Source organism: Aricia agestis, chromosome 3 (assembly GCF_905147365.1).
Source record: "Aricia agestis chromosome 3, ilAriAges1.1, whole genome shotgun sequence".
NCBI lineage: Eukaryota > Metazoa > Arthropoda > Insecta > Lepidoptera > Lycaenidae > Aricia > Aricia agestis.
This window is the reverse complement of record NC_056408.1, coordinates 23,107,953-23,130,940: the sequence shown is the minus strand read 5'-3', so window position 1 is coordinate 23,130,940 and position 22,988 is coordinate 23,107,953. Positions and strand designations below refer to the sequence as shown.

Here is a 22,988-nt window from a genome sequence, read left to right as displayed (position 1 = left end):
TACCACCTGTTATAGAAAGACTTTTGGGCAAGCGTTAGCGCGATGTAAGAGACGCACGGCGCCATCTATTTTGAATTTTTGAAACTAACTTAATTTGAACAAATTTACTTATTTTCACCCCCTAACAACCCCTTTTTCCCGTTAAAAAGTAGCCTATGTCCTTTCTCAGGCTTTAGACTATCTGTGTACAAAATTTCATAACAATCGGTTCAGTAGTTTTGACGTGAAAGCGAGACAGACAGACAGACAGACAGACAGAGATACTTTCGCATTTATAATATTAGTATAGATATGTATACCGACGCGCTTAGAAAACTTCGATAGTGCGATGCAGGAATGTTAGGCGAATTGTGGATACCGCTACATCACTCGCCCCCGAAGACCGGAGGTCGAATCTTGAAGTCTTGTCGCTTGAGTCGCCAGTGCCAGTGAGTTCCAGTGAGTCGGAACTGTAGCAGTGAGTCCCAGTGAGTCGGAACTGTAAGCTGCTGCACGGGATCCAGTGAGTCGGATAAGCTGCCGTGCGGGGCCGATGCTACGTGCTGACCAGGAGAGGTGTGAAGGTACCCGATGAGGCGATGCTGGCTGGCGCGGTGCGGAGGGGCGGGGAGTGATGATGATGAAGAAGGCGTGTTCTGTCGAGGGTCACCAATGTGGGATATGTGCATGGCGGCCGCTAAGGAAGATCTTCCGACCAAGCGAAGTGTTATGCTCGGTCAGGCCGGAGCCCACCTGATACATTTCAGCTGTCGTATATACCGACGCGCTTAGAAAACTTCGATAGTGCGATGCAGGAATGTTAGGCGAATTGTGGATACCGCTATATACTAAGGCTCGCTTCGCTCGCCCTGGTAAATCCCTATAAGTATAATATTAATAATATAAGTATTATGGATCTCTATTAAATCATTCACTAGAAATCCATAATTATTGCGATTAACCCCGTTATTGAGTTATTGTAATATTTAAATCATGATAATATTATTAGAAATCTAGGTTTTAGCCAAAGGAGCTAAGCACTAATAGCATGGTACACACGAATCACGAAGCTGAAACTGATGTCAGATTAGATACATTACATGATTACTCAAGGCGTTTGTGTTGTGACTTGTGAGTTTGTGACTTGAGTAGTGACTAGCTGTGGGTGGGAGACCGCTGTTCGCCCGCGCCACTCGCCAGTAGCGCGGAAAAGCGCGTTGGCTTCAAACGCGTTGTCGTGTCGCACTTTTCTTTTTTTCCCTCTTTGTTTTGTTTCGGCACGTTTCTTCATAACAATAAAGTAATCTGTTGGTGCAAATATCGATGTTGCAGTACGAACGTGTTAAACATGACCGTTGATTGCATTCCTTTGAAAGGTAACTTTTGAAGTAATAAAACATAATTTCTACATAAGTTAATTGGCAATTGCTTGTTAATTTAAGTAAGTACTAAACATTGTGCTAACACTCAAATGACTGTCAATTGTTTTGCACAGTAAACTAATTAACTATTAATTACTAAAGAGTTTCAAATTTCCTTGCAATTTCGGATCTTAGATAGTAATGACTAATGACTAATGAGTTACATTTACTGATTATTATATTATGCTCGTGAGATCGTGGTATTAACTTGCTTAGAAAATCCTTTTGTCCGTACTTATACTTACACATTGCACAATGCACATATAATTTAAGTAGGTAAGTACTTAATTTTTTTATGTTTGTATTCGCATTAGGGTTGCTGAGGATTCCTCTTCCTCTTCCTCATAATGAGGAAGTTCCGCAATATTTTGGATTCCTCAACCGTTACCGCATCCTCATAAATAAAAATAAAAAAATCCTCTTCCGCTATCGCTTCCTCAAAATTTAAGAGGAATTTATGAGGAATTTCACTGCGCATGCGCATCGCGTATCCAATCATGGCAACGCACACGCCAGAGCCAGATAATTGTATCATTCACTCATCTTTTTTTTGTGTGCGTTGTGTATGTTTAGCCTGGGAAAATTAAGGAATTCAGACATAATAATTCGTGTAGTTTTGAAAGTTGGTACAGTTGTTCCTAAAGGTGTCCAGGTGAATATACTAAAAGTCTCCGAGGGTGGGACAAGAGCCGGCGGTGGGGGAGGGGGGGATAATCACTTCCTCAACAACCCTAATTCGCATATCTCCGGAACGACAAGTATGAGATTTAAGTTTTAGGGTTCCGTAGCCAAATGGCAAAAACGGAACCCTTATAGATTCGTCATGTCTGTCTGTCTGTCTGTCTGTCTGTCTGTCTGTCCGTCCGTATGTCACAGCCACTTTTCTCCGAAACTATAAGAGCTATACTATTGAAACTTAGTAAGTAGATGTAGAGTTGAGGTTTCTAGTATCATTTTTTTCTAACCTGAAGAGTTTGCGAGAAAGACTCTTCCAAAGTGGTAAAATGTGTGTCCCCTCTCTAACTTCTAAAGTTAAACTGATAATTCTAAAAAAAATATATGATGTACTTACTATAAAAACTACCAACGTAAATTGATTTTAACGATATCTAGCAAGTAGTTTTTTTTATACGTCATAAATGGTAAACCTTAATTTAACTTTCATTAAATCAACTGAAAAATAAAAATAAATCAAAAACCTTTTAATTTCATAGAAATAAACTTTATTGCTGCTGCGGAACCCTTCATGGGCGAGTCCAACTCGCACTTGGCCGGTTTTTTTTGTTGTTGTACTAGGACCTATGTAGGTCTAAAGGGTGTGATCCCAAAAAAAATGGGGTTGTGTAAAGGCTTGGAGGAATGGGGGGTGATTTACTTATTTCATCTGGATACATTTTAAATTGAAACAAGAGGGGCGCTAAAACATAATTTGTTGTCAAAGTGGGCGGTAGACAAAATAAGTTTGGGAGCCCCTGGTATCAACTATCAAGACATTCTATGCACTACACCTGCTGCTCTACCATTTTACAATGGCTCTACGTTTCGTACTATAGGGAAATTTCCAATACGATAAGTTCAAAACAGATTAATATCTGTGTACAAAAGTGAGTATTTCAAGACTTTATACTTGTGTGTACGAGACAGCTAGAAGTTAATCTAGAAGTTAATCTACTGTGCTATTTCAAGACTAAAATTAGCCAAATTGGTTCAGCCGTTCTCGAGTTTTATCTCCCGCAAGAGTAAGGTTTAAAGAAATTATTTCACAAAAGATACAATAAGAGAACATAAGACATTAACTAAAGTAACAAAATTATTTTTAATTTATAAATAGTAGATCTATCTAAATTCTAAGTAGTCTCTTCGTAGTAGGTGTTGCTATGTAATTGCTTGTTTAAAAGTGAAAACTTTAACAATCTCAGAGCCAGGTGAGCACAGACTTGATCGAAACCGGCTCCTCGCCACTAAACGGACCTTGAGGCTAGATATCGAAAGGCTTATTAGATCTTAACATCGTTAATCGTTATATATTATAAAATTGGTGAATCTATTAGCGGGTAATCTGTTTATAAGTAAACATGTGCCAGATTTCCTTTGTTGGTTCATAGCAGGACTGAAAAACTGTCCCTGTGTCAGTTTCACGACTTTCACGGCCACGCGCAATATAGGGTTCCGTAGTACCGTGGTAGTAGTTTATAACCGCCGCTAGTTTTTGATAATTTTTGTATGGTCAATGAATGTAAGTACATTATTTTTGACCATATTCATGAACGAAAGTTTCTACTTTCTAGGGTCCCGTTTTAACCCAAAGGGTAAAAGCGGTACCCTATTACTGAGAATTCGATGTCTGTCCGTCTGTCTCCAGGCTGTATCTCAACCGCTATAACTAGACTTCTGAAATTTCTGAAACTTAGATAATATATAATTACAATCACTCATTTCATTAGTCAGGACCCACTAGGGCATGGATATCCAATCTATGATTATTATTATATTGTGGCATGTGCCCTGGGGACAAAGTCGTTGAATGCGCCCCTGAAAAAAGGGGGCGTCAGAATTTCTGCGGATTAATCATTTACCATAATGATAATAAAATAATAAATAATATTAATTAGGGATCAACAATTAGTTAATAAGTAATAATAAAATCTACTAATTTCGGATTAAGTACGTAGTTTTATTAGATAATTAATTCAAGGTTAATTTTGATGTATTACTGTATTATTAGAAGGAATATTAAGAAGTCCGGAACCAACATTGCATAATTAAATTTTAATACACATCTATTAAATAAGTCATTGACTGTTTGACTTCTTGTAAGCAGGTTGACGTATGTACTATCAGAGAAGTTGATTCCTAGGCAGATGGAAGACCTACGTAGCTTGGTCGCGTTACGCGGTCAAACCCAGCCGACAGACCACAATAATTATTAATTAATACATTTTATCATTGAATTGACATGATCCGACCAAGTGACGTTGGTCTGGCAACTACCTATTAATCAATTTCCTCGATGGTACTTATATTATTTAATAATAAATAACGCATTTAGATTTCTATAACACGCAGAAGTCAACTGAGAAAACTCTATGGAAACAGGTACAATAATTAGTTTATTTCTGCGTGTTGTACAGTCTACTAAATGGTTGCAGAAAGCCTTAAAAGCTGGAATCTAGGTTATCGTCTTCACTCTAGTCTCTACATGTAGGCAACAACTATTTCGCTACAGATCAGGTTTTAACTTGCACATAGTAATTGCTAGGTAGGTAGCTAGTATTTAACTATACACAGCAGTCTGCTGTGGATATTAGTCATTGCGTGCCTAGAGGTCGGCAACCTTGTCATCCTTAAAAGCTTAAACTTGTCAATCCGTTGCGTAAATCGTAATGCGTTGTACCAATATTTTATCCTGTACCAAAGTACGTAACACATAATATTAAAGAATGTTAAGACGAACGTTAAATATTATCGTATAGTACGTAGTTCATATGATTAAAAGTACCTACACTATTGTGCTGGAATAAAAACCACCCCACCGTACCAACCCACTTCATGGGTAGTTACATAGATAGAGACTAGTTATTTACTTAATATTTATGTGTTATTTATACATATTTATTATTTGCTAATCCTTGTGATACGTAAACAAGCGTCATTCATTAATGTAGGAATCAAATGCATACTGCTGGAGGCTGAGCATTTTTAGGGTTCCGTACCCAAAGGGTAAAAACGGGACCCTATTACTGAGACTTCGATGTCTGTCAGTCTGTCCGTCTGTCTCCAGGCTGTAACTCAAGAACGGTAATAGCTAGAGAGTTGAAATTTTCACAGACTATGTATTTTGTACTTATTTCTGTTGCCGCTATAACAACAAATACTAAAAACAAAATAAGTTAAATATTTAAGGGGGCCCCCATACAACAAACATGATTTTTCAAACATTTTTTGCTCGGTATCAATGATGACAACAAGTAGGCACTTGAAATTTTCACAAAGGCCATTAAGGGGGGCTCCCATACAAAAACACAATTCTGGCCGATTTTTGCTCTATAACGGTACGGAACCCTTCGTGCGCGAGTCCGACTCGCACTTGACCGATTATTAGATATATAATTAATTAATGCACGCAGGACCTTAGATATTATTTCTTAGGTCCATGTGTCATGTGATAATTCATTAGTCATTACTCATTAGTCATTACATACGGCTAATAAGGAGAAAATATTCGTAAGTAATTATTGCTTGTGTTGAATAGGCTACACTCTTACTCTGGACTGATTTTGACGAAATTTGGCACTGCCATTGAAATAGGGATATTGAATGGATATTGACTATTAATAAAACCCGACTAAATAAAGTAGGTTCGTCATCTAGGTACATCTATTATTATTTTTTAGGATTCCATTATCCCAAACTTCAAAATATGGTCAAAAATCTTAATCCTACTAATATTATAAAGGCGAAAGTTTGTTTGGATGTATGGATGTGTGGATGTATTGATGTTTGTTACTCTTTCACGCAAAAACTACTGAACGGATTTTAATGAAACTTTACAATAATATAGCTTATACATCAGAATAACACATAGGCTACAATTTTAACCGACTTTCAAAAACCTATAATGACCCTGTTATTGGTACTTTTCATAGTCTTTTAGATCGAGACTCGAGTTTGTCAAGCGATAATTGAAAAAAATCTATACTTAATATTGCTTGAGAGTATGTTTGTTTGAACGCGCTAATCTCAGGAACTACTGGTCCGATTTAAAAACTTATTTCAGTGTTAGATAGCTCATTTATCGAGTTAGACTATAGGCTATATATTATCACGCTAAGACTAATACGACCGAAGAAACTCAGGAAAATGTGGGAAAAACGGGGGAAATATTAGAAATTACGAACTACTGGAGCAATTTTTATGGCAATATTAATTGGCACAGATATAGACTAAACCAAGTGAAGGGAGTAGGGACATAAGAGCTATTTTTTATGGGAAAATGTACAGTTTCCGTAAAATTCCTAATTTACGCGGGCGAAGCCGCGCGGGACATCTAGTTTCCTATAAAATTTTCAAACTTCAAATTTTTTACACAGTAAAATTTTTGGACTAAGTTATATTCGTGGTTTCGACTCTAAAATTATGTAAGTATATTGAATTGACGGCATACTTTAGTGCCATAAAACAGTCAATATTGATTTTTTTTTTCAGGAGAGTGAAAATCCAAGATGGCGTCATCAGACGTGCGGGTCGCGCAGACCGAACACCTCAAACATCCCTACCTGCTCGCGCTGGTGTAAGTCATTTCTTTATTCCTTTTTTTTTTGCGCAGGGGAAACCCATCATGGGTGCCCCGGGTTGGGGGTGTGCCTCAGTTAGCTGAAGCACCCCGGGGGTATGTGAGACTCTTACTCACTAAAACCACCTGCGGTTCGCCTTCAGCCATATAAAGGAGAGATGTCCCGGATCTAACAAACACAGGACTCCCTCCACGACCGGCCGGTCTACCTTAGAAGGGACCGGACTTCCACCAAAGTTAGGGAACGCTTCGGCAAACTGAAGCGTTCCCCTCGGCGCCAGGACTGGCTAAGCCGGGGAGGTTCCCATCCTCTCCCGGAGCCCCGTTAGACGAGAGTTAGGAGGTTCGCATAGCGTCGCCTCCGTACCCCCGTCCTACGCCGGCGGAGCGGCAGAGAGGTAGGATCGTCCTCTCTGTCCCGCTCCGCGGCCTCTTTCTGCGACATAGCAGTTTCGCAGAAAGAGACCGCCGCCTGCCAGGCCTCATCGCTCTCGAGCATGCAGCGCACCATGCTCGGGAGCGAGAGGTCCCCTCCTAGCACTGCCACGATATCGTGGCGCTGCACGGCCCAACGATCGCACACCTCAAGGGTATGCTGGGCCGTGTCCTCCACAGCAGGGCCCTATTACGCACGGTGAGAGCATCCACCCATACCGGGGCACCGTACAGTGCCATACTACGGCAGACCTCGGAGTACAGCTGCCGACAGGCTTGACTGGGCCCTCCAATATTCGGCAGGAGTCGACCCAGAGAGGATGCCGCTCTTATGACCTTCGGTCCCAGCTACTGGAAATGGAACCGAAGGTCCACCTTCCATCCAGGGTGAGCCCAAGATACTTGGTGGTGGGGCTCAACCTGATCTCCTCGTCTCCGACACGAAAAATAGTAGAGTTTTCTGAGACCGTTCGCGATTGCAGTAATTCTGCACACAGCGAGCAAAATCCAGGAACTCTACAATCTCTAGGTTCTAAAAATCAAAATAAACTAACAGCTAAACAGAAACGTTTAAATAAACATTCGTTAGTTTAGTTCTTGTAACTAATTTTCTTAATTTTCTTAATATTGATTAATACTAATTGTAGTAATAATAATTGTAATTTGAAAATACGTAAAATAAATAAAAATAACAATAACGTGTGGTTTTCTCATCTTTCATTATATAGCAATTTCTTATGATTCTTCGTATTTTGTAAAGCTTCTCTAACATGAAGCAATTTATACAGATGTGAAAATTTTAAATGTAAATAAAACTGAAGATGTTGCAAAATTTCCATTTCTTTGTGGAACCGCGCCAATTTCATTGTCACCCGGTCATTGGCCTCACATACACGGGCACGGCTGCCGCGTCTTACATAATTTGGCGCTGAGTGCTACACGTGTTTACCCAATTTAACATACATCTCGTTATATATAAAACATCTCGTTATATAATATATACATATTGTCAATAAAGATAAGCTCAAGAGAGAGAGAGAACATGATAGGATATGATAATGTAGGGCTAGTATGTCAGATGTCTATCTCGTACTAAATATGTCATAAATCATAATACTACATACTAATAAATTATAAATTAAATCAAAATAAATTAAATCAATGTCAAGATTACATAATATGTCAGATACTTAACTAATAATAATTCACATAAAACAAATACAATAATATCCAATGTCCAAATAGTAATCATGTCAAAGCAATATAAAACTTATCCCTGAATAATGTTAAGTGTCATAATATTGTGGCGGTACCCACAATTCGCCTAACATTCCTGCATCGCGCTATCGAAGTTTCGGAGAACGGCAAGATATTATATACAACGTCTGAAATGACGTCAGTGGGCTTCGGCCTGACCGAGCATGCTATCTCGCTCGGTCGGAAGATCTTCCTTTTCGGCCGCCACTAACAACGTTAAAATATCAATAATTTATTATTATAAAAATTCGTTTAAACAGTAGAAACACTTATCAATTAGCCAATTATAGAGTTTTCTCTTAAAAGTTGGAAGGGGAAGTTCCTTAATGTCTTTGGGCAACTTGTTGAAAATTTTAATTGATATATTATATATATACCCCCTGCCAGCAAAACTTGTTTTTGTCATCGGTAAAAGTAATTGGTTAGGATATCTTGTATTTCTTTGAAGAGCTTGATTTTTTTTAATGTAAAGTTTGGACATAAATCTTTTGACAAATATGCTCATCTCATAAATGTAGGCTTGGTAATGTGAGAATTTTATGTTTTTTAAACAAGGGACGACACGACTCCATCGGATGTGCTCCGCAAATAGCCCGGACACATTTTTTTTGTCCAATAAATAAATGTGCTATATCCACAGAGTTTACCCATATGATTAGTCCATATCGAAGAGTAGACATTATAATTATATGCATGGTAGGCCATTAGCGCTGTTTCAGCCGTGGCTGTTTTATGTAGTTGTCTGAGGACATAGACATTTTATACTACGTCTACGTTTTATACTAGCAGCTATTTGATAAGGTACAATAATCACTTCCAAGCAGGTTAATGCTAATTAAATTTGAAGACTGGAAATGGTACTTTAAAATCGACCTAGGCTCTACCATCTAAATTAAAAAAAAACCAATTAAAAACTTTATTAGGATATAAAATGTAACAGTGGTGTATTGGTGGTGTATTATAAAATCCATTTCAGCCATTTGAAAAAAAAAATTCTTAGAATAAAGGATAAAGTTTTGAAAATCGAACTCAATTTAAAGTTTTTATGATTCCTTTTTACCCTTTGGGTAGTAATAGGTTAACGAGACCCTATTACTGAGACTCCGATGTCTGTCCGTCTGTCTGTGTGTCTCCACTGTCTCCAGGCTGTATCTCAAAAACCGCTATAGCTAGACTTCTGAAATTTTCACGGATTGTGTATATTTTGATGCCGTTATAGCAACAAATACTAAAAACAAACTAAAATTAATATTATGGGAATCCCATTGCATGATACAACTAACAATTTATTGGACCTTTTTTGCTCGTAGACAATATTGACAGCAGGTAGGCACTTGAAATACTCGCAAAATCGTTGATTATATATTTTGTACTTTAATAATAAGTAATTATGTAATTATAAAATTAAAATTACTTAAATAATTTTTTAAGAGGGACTCCTATACAAAAAACACAATATTTTGCCTATTTTTGCTGTATAATGGTACGGGACCCTTCGTGCGCGAGTCCAACTCGCACTTGGCCGATTTTTTTAATCACCAGCCAGTGTCTAGTGTCCGGTAACTTGTAAGCCGTCATAATCTAAACGACTCCGAGCATGTCCGAGCGGCCGAGCCGGCTCGCTGTGATTATCGGGATGTAGAATTCGGGCCGCGTGTTGTCCGCCGAAGGTCGTCACGTGCTCGGTCACGTGGCCCACGACCTCCGCGATTACAAAAGTACGACTGTTGGAGAAATGGTTCCTATAGTCAGCGCCGGTTTCAGCAATACGTCCCGGGCGAGATTTCTTCGGCGCCCAGGGGGTAGGGAGATAGTAGTTCTGAAATAATTGGCGCCCTTTTTGTTTGCCTTCAGCGCCCCTGTTTATCCGGTGCCTAGGCGGTCGCCTAGCGTACCCCCCTAACTCCGCTATATGACTATAGGCAGTATAGTCATCGCTCATCTCCGACTACGCAATGACCCATAGGGGCCATAGGTCGCCAACGATTTAAGTCTGACTACCTGATTTAGTGCGAAGGAATCGATCCTAATTTTTAGGGCGCCCAGAGTTTATTCTATGTATGAATGAGTGAAAATAATGCTATTTCGATCCTTCACTCAATAAATACTTGCTGGAAAAACGACATGCTGAATACAGAACAATGTATTCTGACTCTGAGACAACATGTTTCTGCGCAACGCAATGGAGTTGCGGTCAACATTTTTTATACTTGAAAATAAACCCCGAATTGTTTCATTTTCTAAAATTAGATACTACATTATATTTCCGAGGATTCGATCTGAGCAAAAACCCGATATCTTAAATTTTTCTCGATAGAAAAAAATCACAAAGATGCATCTAATTTTCACGAATTTTTCATATATTGCCATAACCGTGCATAGAACTAAGTTAATATTTTAACACATTGTATAAAACTATCACACAGATCGACCTAGCGGATTCTTAAAATGTTGTATATTTATGGAGTTATTGAGAAAAAACTAATTTGGCGATGAATCCGCGTCGTTCTTTTTCACCTGGCATATGAAAGACGGGGGTGAGTGTGAAGAGAGAAGGACGATGTTTGACTTTTGGGGTTAGTCGCCCTCTTAAATCTGCAAATTAACTAATACCCCTTTACATAATATTGACAAAACATGTTCGACATTAGATAACGATTACTGCTATTGGATATGCAAAATTGCGCAACTAACAATGCCAGTATCTTTCACGGTCAATGCGTGGTGACGTCAGGGTGCACGTTGCCGGTCATGCTCAAGGCTGAGAAGCCCCCCAGGCGCAATTTAACCCCTTTATTACATAAAATATATGAGTTACTGGAAATAGACTGCAAAAACGATGTCACTGACTGTATGGCTTTATAACGACTGCAAAATTTACCGTGACGCTAGTATGTTACATATTATATTAACATCAAAGAAATTGATTCATAGAAATATGGTTTCGACAACGCGACCAAATTACGTGGGTCATCACTCATCAGAATCAAGACAGTACATACAAATTGTAGGGTTATCGATGCCCAATTTTAATAAACACTTAACATTCAGTGAACAATTTAGTCTGTAGGTATATTGTTGAGGCTCGATAGGCATTAGGCTCGTTTTAACCTCGACACCACAGACCTCGAATGTAAATCAAATTTCAAATTATTAAGAAGCGTATTCTTTTGCTTCCTACTTCCAAACATAAATTATTGGGCTTGTAGCTTCCTCAAAAAACCGTATAAACCAGATTTGGTAATATTTATTACTTACTAGATGTCCCGCGCGGCTTCGCCCGCGTAAATTAGGGATTTCACAGAAACCGTACATTTTCGAATAAAAATAGCTATAAATACTCCTTTCACGTACCCTTTATAAGTGCAAAATATTGCTATAAAAATTGCTCCAGTAGTTCGTGAGATAAACCCTTTCATTAGAAAGTGTTTATCTCTAAATATTAATTTTCCCCGTTTTTACCACATTTTCCTGAGTTTCTTCGGTCGTATTAGTCTTAGCGTCATAACATAATATAGCCTATATAGCCTTACTCGATAAATGAGATATCTAACACTGAAATAAGTTTTTAAATCGAACCTGTAGTTCCTGAGATTAGCGCATTCAAGCAAACATACTCTTCAGGTTATTAATATTAAGTATAGATTTTTTAAATTATCGCTTGACAAACTCGAGCCTCAATCTAAAAGACTATGAAAAGGCTCATAATCATGGGACGATGCATGGTATAATATTATGGTAGTGATGATGATGATGATGAATGTAATTTGCATAGTAGCATATGCTTTCCATTCTTAAAACAACGCTGAAACTCCCAAACTTGTATCTATAAAGAATCAGGAGTTCTCTCAGCACCTTCCGAACCACGGTATACCAGGTATACCTCGGTGCAAAATATTACTTGTTTGTAGTAAGTATATGCTTAGAATACTTCTCACGAAACCGAAGTCACCACATGTTTCCCCATAAATTTTGAGGAGTTCCCTCGATTACTTATGGATCCTTCAACAGATCACCACTTTTGTGAATATAATACTAAATCGGGATGATACCCTACATACCAAAAGAAAAATTTTGAAAATCGGTTTACAAACGGCGGAGTAATCGTTGAACATAAGAAAACGAACATAACACCTCCCCCATTTTGAAAGTCGGTTAAAATTGTAGCCTATGTGTTATTCTGATGTATAAGCTATATTATTGTAAAGTTTCATTAAAATCCGTTCAGTAGTTTTTGCGTGAAAGAGTAACAAACATCCATACATCCACACATCCACAGTCCACACATCTATACACCCATACATCCAAACAAACTTTCGCCTTTATAATATTAGTAGGATAGGATAGTAGGATTATAACTAGCAGATACTATCGTACTATTATAAATGGATATTGCGGAAGAAGTACCATCTCAAACTTATCAAGAACATAACATGATAAGGTCGAGAAGGTTACGTGCATGATGGCTTTATATTGTCTTACTCGAACCAGTAAATATTTTGAGAGTCGAGTTTCGGCACGAATAAGCCGGCTCAACCGAATTCGCCTCAGCGTAAGGAAGAAAGTGGATAAGACTAAGGAAGTGTTCCCTTGTATAGCTCACGGAAATATTGTAGAATTGTTGCAAAATAGCAAGATACATTAGCCAAATTAGCTAAGGCAGCGTAGAACATTATGACTTCTTGATCTCTCGCTCAATTTTAAATATCGGCGCAAATAGAAGCGCCTTTTGGATGGAATGGAAGCGACTTTTTGCAACGAAACTTTACATAGCACAATAAACTTTATGTCAACAGTATAAACTATAACACATACCTACTTAAATTAAATACGATACGAGCCAAAAACCTGGATGCGCGTCGTGAAATTCTCGAGGAAATTTGACAATTTGCCAATTTCCTCGTATGAGGCGAGATTGAGCCTGCGTTTCCACCGTTGCGAATTGTGAGGAATGTGTTTTTAAGATCCAATAGGATCTCTGCGCTGAGGCCTGAGCGAGGTCACGTCAATTATCAATGAGGCGATGCTATTGGTTCTCAAAAACACATTCCTGGCATTCCTGGCAACACATCTCTGGTGGAAACTCAGGGAGTCATATTATTTTGACAGTACCTTGTAAATTGTGAGCAAACTAGCAAGATACATGATAGATATTCGCAACGTCGAAGACGCCACAAACCGCATCGGCTATATTATCGGCGGTATCAGGAGCAATTGTCCACTTGCGCCTGCGTCGGTTCGCTATAAATAGCTGCGGAACCAGTAACCACCGACTTAAACACTACCCACTGTCATATTACTGATATACTGATCTTGTATATTATTTTATGCTTTATCTTCATAACTATGCTCTAATCTTAAACAAAACCATATCTGTTAACTTTTTCAGACGCTGGCTAGTTTCTTCCTTCTGGTCTTCGGCTACTGTTCTCCTGCATAGACTAGTGGCGGCTCCTCTTCCCCCTGTCACGGGTAAGTTGACATATTGCTATTCGAATATCATGTACTACAACGCCTGAAGCTACGGCATTACTTGTCGAATAAAAAACTACTGTAAGTTCTACAGTGTCTGCGACCTTGAATTTTGATCACCTTGCTTTTGTGTCGTACGTTCATACCCTTCCATAAAAAAGAAAAATATGAATTATTCATTTTACTATCCGGTGTTCAAAATATGTTCAAAGTACACATTTTTAAATAATATTATTATTTCAAATATTATATCGTTGACAAAGAAACACCAAAAATAAATGTACGTAGTAAGAAATCCAAACCTTAGTTCAACTAATTAAACTGCTGCTTTGAGGTTGAACGACTCGCGATCAAAATTCGTTGTGCTACAATTTTCGAGCTAAAAGAGGCCAGCCATTATTCGCTTATCGAACTTACTCATCGAGACCTACATCGCTTATCACAGAGTCATTGACTTTGACACGAGCCAACGATCAAACCTTGTCCGTGGTTTGTCCTTTGCCCCCTAATCTCTAGAGGCAACGTTTTATCATTAACTCTTTTATCACTGACTCGGCTATTACGACGCGCGTCGTATCGCCTTGTCCTTACTGGGCTTGTCCCAAAGGATCACAATATGAAAGTCGTATGCTAAACCATCAGATGTTATTTCCTCTGTACATGCATTTGGACGTGACAACAGTATATAATTTTTTTAAAGATTTGGTTAATTGCCTTGTTGAGGGTTTATTTAATTTCTTACTAAATCGTTTCACTTCCATCCATTGGGTTGAATCCATTGGGTTTACAGCTACATAGTTATTAGGAATCTAACCTCGTGCTAACCTCGATTCATGGTCTTGTTTGTCCCCAGCATTCCCAGCGCGCTGGAAGCCGCGGCCGGCGAGCTCGGACCACCTGCACCCGGAGCCGCTGGTGCAGTGCGAGGTGCTGCACACGCCGCCACACCACACCCTCGACGTCATCTTCGTGCATGGACTCTATGGTGAGTTGAGCTGATAAACGCAAGAAGCAGGCATGCGTGGCTAGATAAGATTGCCATGACCTTATTTATTGTTTCTGATGTACTGATGATTCACGTAATATTTGTAATACTTGTGCATTTCATAATTCAGAATGGTCAATGGAGATGTTTCATGTTGTTATACTCGGTTACATCGCATTGCATGCCCCCAGGCCCCAGCTGTAGGAAATGAGCGGCGTTATATTACCTACTGCTGAGTGTTTTTCAATTATGTATAAGTAACATTCCATTCATATAGGAAACGAAAATATACTGATTGAATATTTTTACTGATAAACAACTAAGTACTAATTATATTAACGTCGAATGGATAAAAATATAGAAGTAGCAAATTGAAGATTTCACTTGTTAGAAATCAGACAGAGCAGAAATTGGTTCTGGAGATAAGATTGTAGGAGTATGCGTGTCCGTCACAAATGAAGATCTTCCGACCGAGCGAGAGAATATTGTGCTCGGTCAGGCCAGGCCAGTCAGATTGTATATCTGTTGCCGTTCTCAGAAACTTCGATAGCCCGATGCAGGATTGTGGCGCTAGTTGTGGCCTGTGGGTATCGCCATAAGATTGAAAAAAGTCAGGAGGAAGCAGACCATTTTCAAGGAACAGGCGAAGTTCGTATTTGTTAATTTCTGTATAATAGGCCCATTGTTCGTGATATATAGAACAATGGATTTCGACACCCGCTATCGTATGCGACCGCGTTATCAGGCACGTCCCGAACTCGCCTATCTTGTGCGAATGTCCAATGTAAATACATTATGTTACCTAGCTCTCGACTTATCACAAAATGTTGTAATATTGATTATACGAAAATAGTTGAGAACACAAGCAAAATCTACCTCACTTTCTTATTTTGTCAGTAAAACCTTGCCTGATCAATTTTTCAGGATCCCTTGGCAATACCTGGAGGCAAGGGGAATGGAAGGCCAAGTACAAAGTGGACCCCGTTAAAGTACCTCTCAGGAGGCCCCACAGCGTATCCTCGTGCACATGCTCAGATGATAGAGATCAGTGTAGCGAAGAAGTGAGCGACAAAGTAGAAAAAGATGGGAGTCTAGATGATGAAATAGTAGCAGAAGTCAGCGAAAACGTCTATACGAATATAAAGAAGATTATACCTAAAGATGATATTTTTATAACGGAAAAGTTTTATAATAATACTGTATTGGATCAGGTCGAAATAGTCGGCAACTACGACAGCCAGGCGCAGTTCGTGAGAGATCTGTTCGAAAACGACAGCGACGTGAAGATGAACGATAAGATGAAGAAGTGCGACGAGAACATCAACTGCGAGGTGAACTGCGACAAATCGAACGACTGTCAGTGTAGACGAGACGACTCCGACAGAACTCAAGGTTGCAACAGATGTAGTGAAGTTAGCGATAGTGAGAAGTGCGAAGCTGGCTGCGGGTGCATCTGCGACGAGTGCTACTCGTCGTGCTGGCCGCGGGACTGGGTACCGGCGGACCACCCCGGCGCCAGGGTCATCTCCATCAACTACACCAGTGACCCCCACTTGTGGCGCCCGCTGTGGATCAAGCCGAGCAAACGGTGCGTGGAAATAAGAATACAACAAACTAGAAACTCTTCTTTGTTCTATTCATATAAACTATACATGAATTAATATGTTTAATAGAAAAACAGACAAAGATCAAAATTTACATTTTTTCTCATAAATTACACGAAGAACGTAGTTTTAATACGTAGTTTGACAAAATTACGTACTAGAATTACTTTTTAAACCTTATAATAAATAAGTAACCTCATGTTTGCATATTTTGCAACTATTACCCAGGCTCCAACTACACGAGCGCGCGGAACAGATGATGAGTCAGCTGATGGAGCTGGGGGTGGGGGAGAGACCCATCATCTGGGTGGGACACTCCAAAGGTGGCCTGTTCATTAAGCAGATGTACTGTGAAGGTAAGTAAATTTTTGTACTTCTTTTGGATAAATAACACAACCGGTGAGTACCACCATCCCGTAAAGAAATTGAGAACAGATTAAAGAGGATGATAATTGGCCAAAGACAGCAATAATATTGGATATTTTAAATGGTTTTATTATTTATTTTTCAGGTTATGCAGCGTACATGAAAATGAAGTCAAGCACGATGACTCCGGAGGAGGCCGAAAACTTTAAAAACGAACAAACAGCGAAAACGACAGATGCAGACAATATGTTAAATAACAATCGTGATAATAGTACAGGGTTAATAGGTGATAATGTAAATAGTTACTGCAATAATGGAAACACTGACGAGGAGAATGAATTCATTATAGATTGTATTAGTAACGAAGTTACCAACAATGGGAGGATGGACAATTTGAATAAGAATAATTACTTGTACACGAGCGACAATTACAATAATAATGTAAATTATAGATTTTTTAATAATGCAGACGAGGCTGTGAGTCTCGATAATGTTAGCGTGAGATGTGATAGAGAAGAGCATTTAGAAGACATTCCAGTATTTAATGATAATTCCTTCAACGACCAAGGTAATTTAACAACTGTCAATTTGATATTATTCTATTGTTTTACTAAGTTTGAACCATAAAGTTAATATACCTAGCGGAATAGAGCAACAATCTCGAGCTGTCTAACGAAACCGAGATTGGTTTCATCTGTGTGTATAAATAATATATGTACGTATACACTTACACAAGCACGATTGAACATGATTTCTATGAGATTAAATTGTCAACATGCAGCACGTGCCGACTGGACGTCAAAAAAAAGAGTGCTGCTGTCATGTATCACACGTCTCTTTTTACCACGCAGTGTTACTGATAGTGACATCTCTCTTGCTCAGGCCTTTGTTTCTCTATTCCGCTAGGTATATTCTATATTAAATTCCCATTTTGCTAATACACCACGAAGCTTCGATGCTCACAAAAAGGCTCAAACCTTACACAATCTGACCACCTTACCTTCTCCCGATAATGCTCCTTTCTCCTTCAGAGAGCTGTCTACTACAGAAGTTAAAAGAGCTGTTATGTCAATCACATCCAGGGCTGTGGGCAGTGATTGCATAGGTCGAAACATGATTGTTCCCTTGTTAGACATTTTAGCTCCGGTCCTGGTCCATATCCTCAATTACTCACTTTCTACCGGTTCCTTTCCCTCCTCCTGGAAAAACGCTAATATAATTCCTCTCCCCAAAAAACGGAGTCCTAAAAGTTTCTCTGACTATCGTCCGATCTCTATTCTACCTTTCCTTTCTAAAATCTTAGAACGTTCTGTACAACATCAACTTCAGACCTTCCTTAACTTGCATAATTTATTAAACCCGCTACAATCTGGATTTCGTTTCGGACATAGTACCTCCACAGCCCTGGTGAAAATCACAGATGACATTCGTCTGGGGATGGATAGTCATCATTTAACTATACTCACGCTCTTAGACTTTAGCAATGCCTTCAACTCCGTAGATCACGATATACTATTACTTCTTCTCAGCTCACTCAACCTATCTCCTATCGTGCTCAACTGGTTCCCTAGTTTCCTTCAGGGACGCCGGCAGCGTATCAAAGTTGACAACACATCGTCAACTTGGTGCGATATTTTCGCCGGTGTCCCTCAAGGCAGTGTCTTATCTCCTCTCTTGTTTTCAATTTTCATTAATTCTATTTCTCGCCATATTTCCTCTTCCTATCATTTATTTGCTGACGACTTACAGATCTATATCCATGTCCTACTTCCCTTACTATCCAACGGTATTGCTCAAACAAATGCTGATTTGAATGAAATTTTGAGCTGGAGCAATGCCTATGGCTTAGTCCTAAATCCTAACAAAACACAATGTATAATCATTGGCAGCCGACAGCTAATTGCGAAGGTGGACTGGAATACCTTGCCCAATATTGTCCTTGATGGGATTACCATTTCCTACGGCTCCTCAGTGCGTAATCTTGGAGTCTATTTTGACCGCACTCTCTCTTGGAATATCCAGATCCAACAACTCCGCAAAAAGATGAACGCTGCCACTGCTTCCCTTAGACGACTGAGCAACTTTTTGCCAATCGCAACAAAAATAAAACTTGCTACTACTTTACTTTTCCCTATTCTCGACTACGCTGATGTCTGCTACTGTGACATAAATGAAAATCTTCTTTCTTCCCTTCAACGCCTTCAAAACTTATGTATTCGTTTTATTTTTGGCCTTCGAAAGTTTGACCATGTTTCTAATTATCGATCTCAGCTCGAATGGCTCCCGATCAAGTTGCGTCGAAACTCTCACATACTTCACTTACTGTATAACATCCTTTTTAGTCCTTCTACTCCTAACTACCTCAAAGTAAAATTCAATTTCCTCGGTCATGACAATCCTATACTTCGCTCTGCAAACAAACTGACTCTTGCGTTTCCTTCTCACAATACTTCATTCTACGATTCTTCTTTCACCATCTCCGCTATTCGTCTCTGGAATTCCTTGCCCGATTTTATAAAAAAATCGGAATCAATTAACATCTTTAAGAAACGTTTGAAAGCACACTACCTAGATCAGGCTCAGTCCTTGTAAAACTCTTGGTGTTTTTTGTAAAATTATTTTAATGTTCCTTTATTTATAATGTAGGTTTTTAATGTATATATGTATATATGTATGTGTGTATGTATGTATGTATATATATTTATATATATATGTATGTGTATGTATGTATGTATGTGTGTGTGTATGTATATGTGTTGAATGTGATGTATTACACATAATATAATAAAATATATAAATATATTACTATATATATTTTATAAATATATGAGGATATTTTTTTTTCTTTGTTTAAGTTTAGCACTTACACATTATTTTCTGCCACCATATTTTGGTTGCCTGGAAGAAACCGCTGAAAGCGGTAAGGCCGCCTATTTGCTATGTTCCTTGCCTAATGTTGTTTTTTGTTATTTTATATTGTTTATAATGCAAATAAAGAATTTATAAATAAATAAATAAATATATTAACTTTATGGTTTGAACCTACTGTAGTAATTTAATATTGGTGTGAATAAGAGTGGTGTTGGTAAAAAATCAAAGTAAAAAGTTACCCTTGTGTTTGCAGAGGAACTGGTGAAGCGATCTCAGTTCTGGACGCGGAGTGCTGGGTTCATGTTTTACTCGGTGCCGCACCGGGGCTCACCGCTCGCCGACATCAAGACACCCATCACGGCACGCAGCATCGAGCTCATGGAGATTGCTAAAGGTATAAAAATATGGTTCTCACTTTTCCCGTGAGTTAGTATCATCATAACAAAATAAGTCTTAATTTAGTGCTTTACTTATCTCATTGATAGCTGATGTAAACGATGGAAATTTATACGTGGGAGCGCCATGCTTCGGCACGAATGGGCCGGCTCCGGCGTGAAACAGCGCTTACGCTGTGTTTCGCCGAGTGAGTGAGTTTACCGGAGGCCCAATCCCCTACCCTATTCCCTTCCCTACCCTCCCCTATTTCCCTTCCCTTCCCATCCCTACCCCCCCTATTACCCTATTCCCTCTTAAAAGGCCGGCAACGCACCTGCAGCTCTTCTGATGCTGCGAGTGTCCATGGGCGACGGAAGTTGCTTTCCATCAGGTGACCCGTTTGCTCGTTTGCCCTCTATTTCATAAAAAAAAAATCATCCCTTATTTCCTTCCTACGCGCATGCTTCGAGAAATAATGAAGAATTTTATCAGACACTCATGATCCGTAAGACCGTAACCTTCCTTCTCCACGGCACTCATCTTTAATTTTTTGAAGCAAGCTCTCTATAGTGGACTGTGGAATCCATATAAAGTTTATAGCTCTCCTAAATATAATATCTCGATGATCTTGACCATTTACTAACTCGCAGACTGCCAGCTGGTGCTGTCGCTGCAGGCGCGATGGGCTGCGGCGGCGGGGAGCGCGCGGCCGGCGGTGCGCAGCGTCGTGGAGACCTGCACCACCCTCATGTCCGTGCTCTGGCTCAGGATCGTCAGCGTCGACTCCGCCGGTAACCACTTTTGGCGATTGGACATTGTCTGCTTGAAAATGACGTTACTCTTGCCGCTCTTTCACGTACAATTTGTTCCAGATCCAGGCATCGGTTCCCTGTACGGCGTGAACGTGGACCACCGCGAGATCTGCAAGCCCTCCAGCCGCCGCTGCCTGCTGTACCAGGAGCTCATGGCGCTCATGAGCACCGCCCTCGGGAGCTACGCCCGCAGCGAGTGAACTGTGGGCTTGCGAACTATGCAAATTGCAATCAGTGGCTTTCTGGTTTCTACTACCTGCTCTACCCGGAGCTCAAGAGCGTCGCACTCAACTGCTCAATTCTACCTCCACGAGATCTGCAAGCATGGAGGGCTGGGGCTGCCACTGCGCAGAAGCAACTGTGAGGTCTCCAAACCTTTCAATTCTCTCTGGCGGTTGTACCAGGGGCTCATAGAGTGAACTGCAGAGTGCAGAGCTATCAGCTAGCTCAGAACAAGCAGAAGCAAGCGACACTGTTCACTGTTGTAACGACAGGCGTCAGACAGGAAATTACTGCGTCAGTCATTCAAATGCTCTCGGCATTTGAATGACTGACGCAGTAATTTTCATAAGGAAGTAGCCTGAAGTATCATCTCCTGAGGGGTTAGTGCGAGTTTCATTCGATCATACGCATCGAGCACGTAAACGCGAATTTATATGGAATCAAAGCAGCGCCATCTACTGGCTAACGTGGATACTGCTTTGATTCCATATAAATTCGCGTTAACGTGCTCGATGCGTATGATCGAATAAAACTCGCACTAACCCCTCTGAAGTAGCCGAAAAAGTGATCGAATAGACAAAACTCGAACACGTATCGAATCGAACTAGACGTTATATTTCGTGGAGTGACTTTTGTGGCTTTAAAAGCTTTAAATTTTTCTTAATAAATAATAAGATAAGATATTTGCTACTGACTGTAAGTCGTAAGAGTTCTTATAATATGTTAACTATTTGCTAGGCCTATTTCTGGAATCACATTAACTTTGACACTACACCCAAATTTTACTTTAGAACTCTACTCACATCTTGTAATTAAGTATATCAAACTTTCATTAAGCACTTTTTATTCTAGCATCTAGATATGATATTGCAATTGGAATTGTTGGCTAAAGTTTAGTTTGAAGCTAGATAGGGTGATATTAGTCGTTCTTCTAGTCTTAAAATTTGAATATTTTGAAATTTTACCACTTAGGTACCTAATAGGTATGTTGACTACAAGCAAGCACGGTGCAACCGACCTCTCTTTTGCTCTTATCTCTCACGAAAAATATTAATGTGCCTCTCCTTATCCATTATATCCAGCCCGTTTACCTATTTTACTAACATGGTAGTGATCTACCATGAAATCTGTAAATAAATTATATGAATAATAAAATAATAATTGTGACCAAGAAAATTATCAAATAATGCATGTGCGGAGTATATTTTAACTTTTCTCAACTTAACTAAACATTCTACATAAACTGTCAAATATTGTGAAAATTAAATTGTTTTTGGGCTGACTTCCAAAATATGATGAAATAATATTAAATATTATGCTAATTTTCTTGATCAACTTTTACTGTAAGTAAGTATAGTGTATGTGCGACGTATGCTCATCCTAGGTCTGTGATAATATTGACATATAAATATATTAACTTGTAAAGTAATGCGTTTTTATTTTCATTAAAACTATAGTTACTGTATACCTGACATATTATTGCACATATATTTTTGTATTAACATTACCTTCATGCATCGCCATTTTCAGCAGATGTTAATATTATATGATGTTATAGGTACTGTGGTTATTGTGAAATAAATGCATTTTACGTTATTAAGTTTCTTTTATTTTTTCCCAAACGCCAGTAATTAAAAAGTCTGTGTGTCTGTCTGTTTCCTATTTACGTTCAAACAGCTAGAGATTATAGTAAGGTGTGAAAAACAAAGTGACAATAATTTAGATTTTAGGGTGTGTGATATAATTGAGTTAGGTCAGTACAAGTAGCAACGCTGAAAGACCAAATTTTCTGTTTATTATCAAATTTTTCCGCTGCACTTTCACAGCGAACCCTTTAAAGTTTAAAGGGATCTTATACGCACCCTAATGTATCATATTATATCACTTAGTTCTGTT

At 39.1% G+C, this 22,988-nt stretch overlaps 1 protein-coding gene across 1 annotated transcript; it reads left to right on the top strand.

The window, feature by feature from the left end:
* The first annotated feature begins 1,152 nt into the window (after positions 1-1,152).
* On the top strand, positions 1,153-21,516 carry LOC121725735. The gene is made up of 10 exons (XM_042112817.1): positions 1,153-1,355; positions 6,606-6,690; positions 13,775-13,857; positions 14,711-14,842; positions 15,767-16,430; positions 16,675-16,802; positions 16,958-17,380; positions 19,937-20,077; positions 20,709-20,849; positions 20,931-21,516. Exons 2-10 carry the CDS (start codon positions 6,623-6,625, stop codon positions 21,068-21,070), a joined length of 1,920 nt encoding a protein of 639 aa, XP_041968751.1. The 5' UTR covers positions 1,153-1,355; positions 6,606-6,622; the 3' UTR covers positions 21,071-21,516.
* Positions 21,517-22,988: the final 1,472 nt, after the last annotated feature.

What these genes read in the sequence shown, in the direction of transcription:
- LOC121725735 (XM_042112817.1), top strand. Translation starts at nt 6,623, where the DNA reads ATGGCGTCATCAGACGTGCGGGTCGCGCAGACCGAACACCTCAAACAT. An exon ending in TCCTCTTCCCCCTGTCACGG is followed by an intron (nt 13,858 to 14,710) that starts GTAAGTTGACAT and finishes GTTTGTCCCCAG; the next exon opens with CATTCCCAGCGCGCTGGAAG. An exon ending in TAATTCCTTCAACGACCAAG is followed by an intron (nt 17,381 to 19,936) that starts GTAATTTAACAA and finishes TTGTGTTTGCAG; the next exon opens with AGGAACTGGTGAAGCGATCT.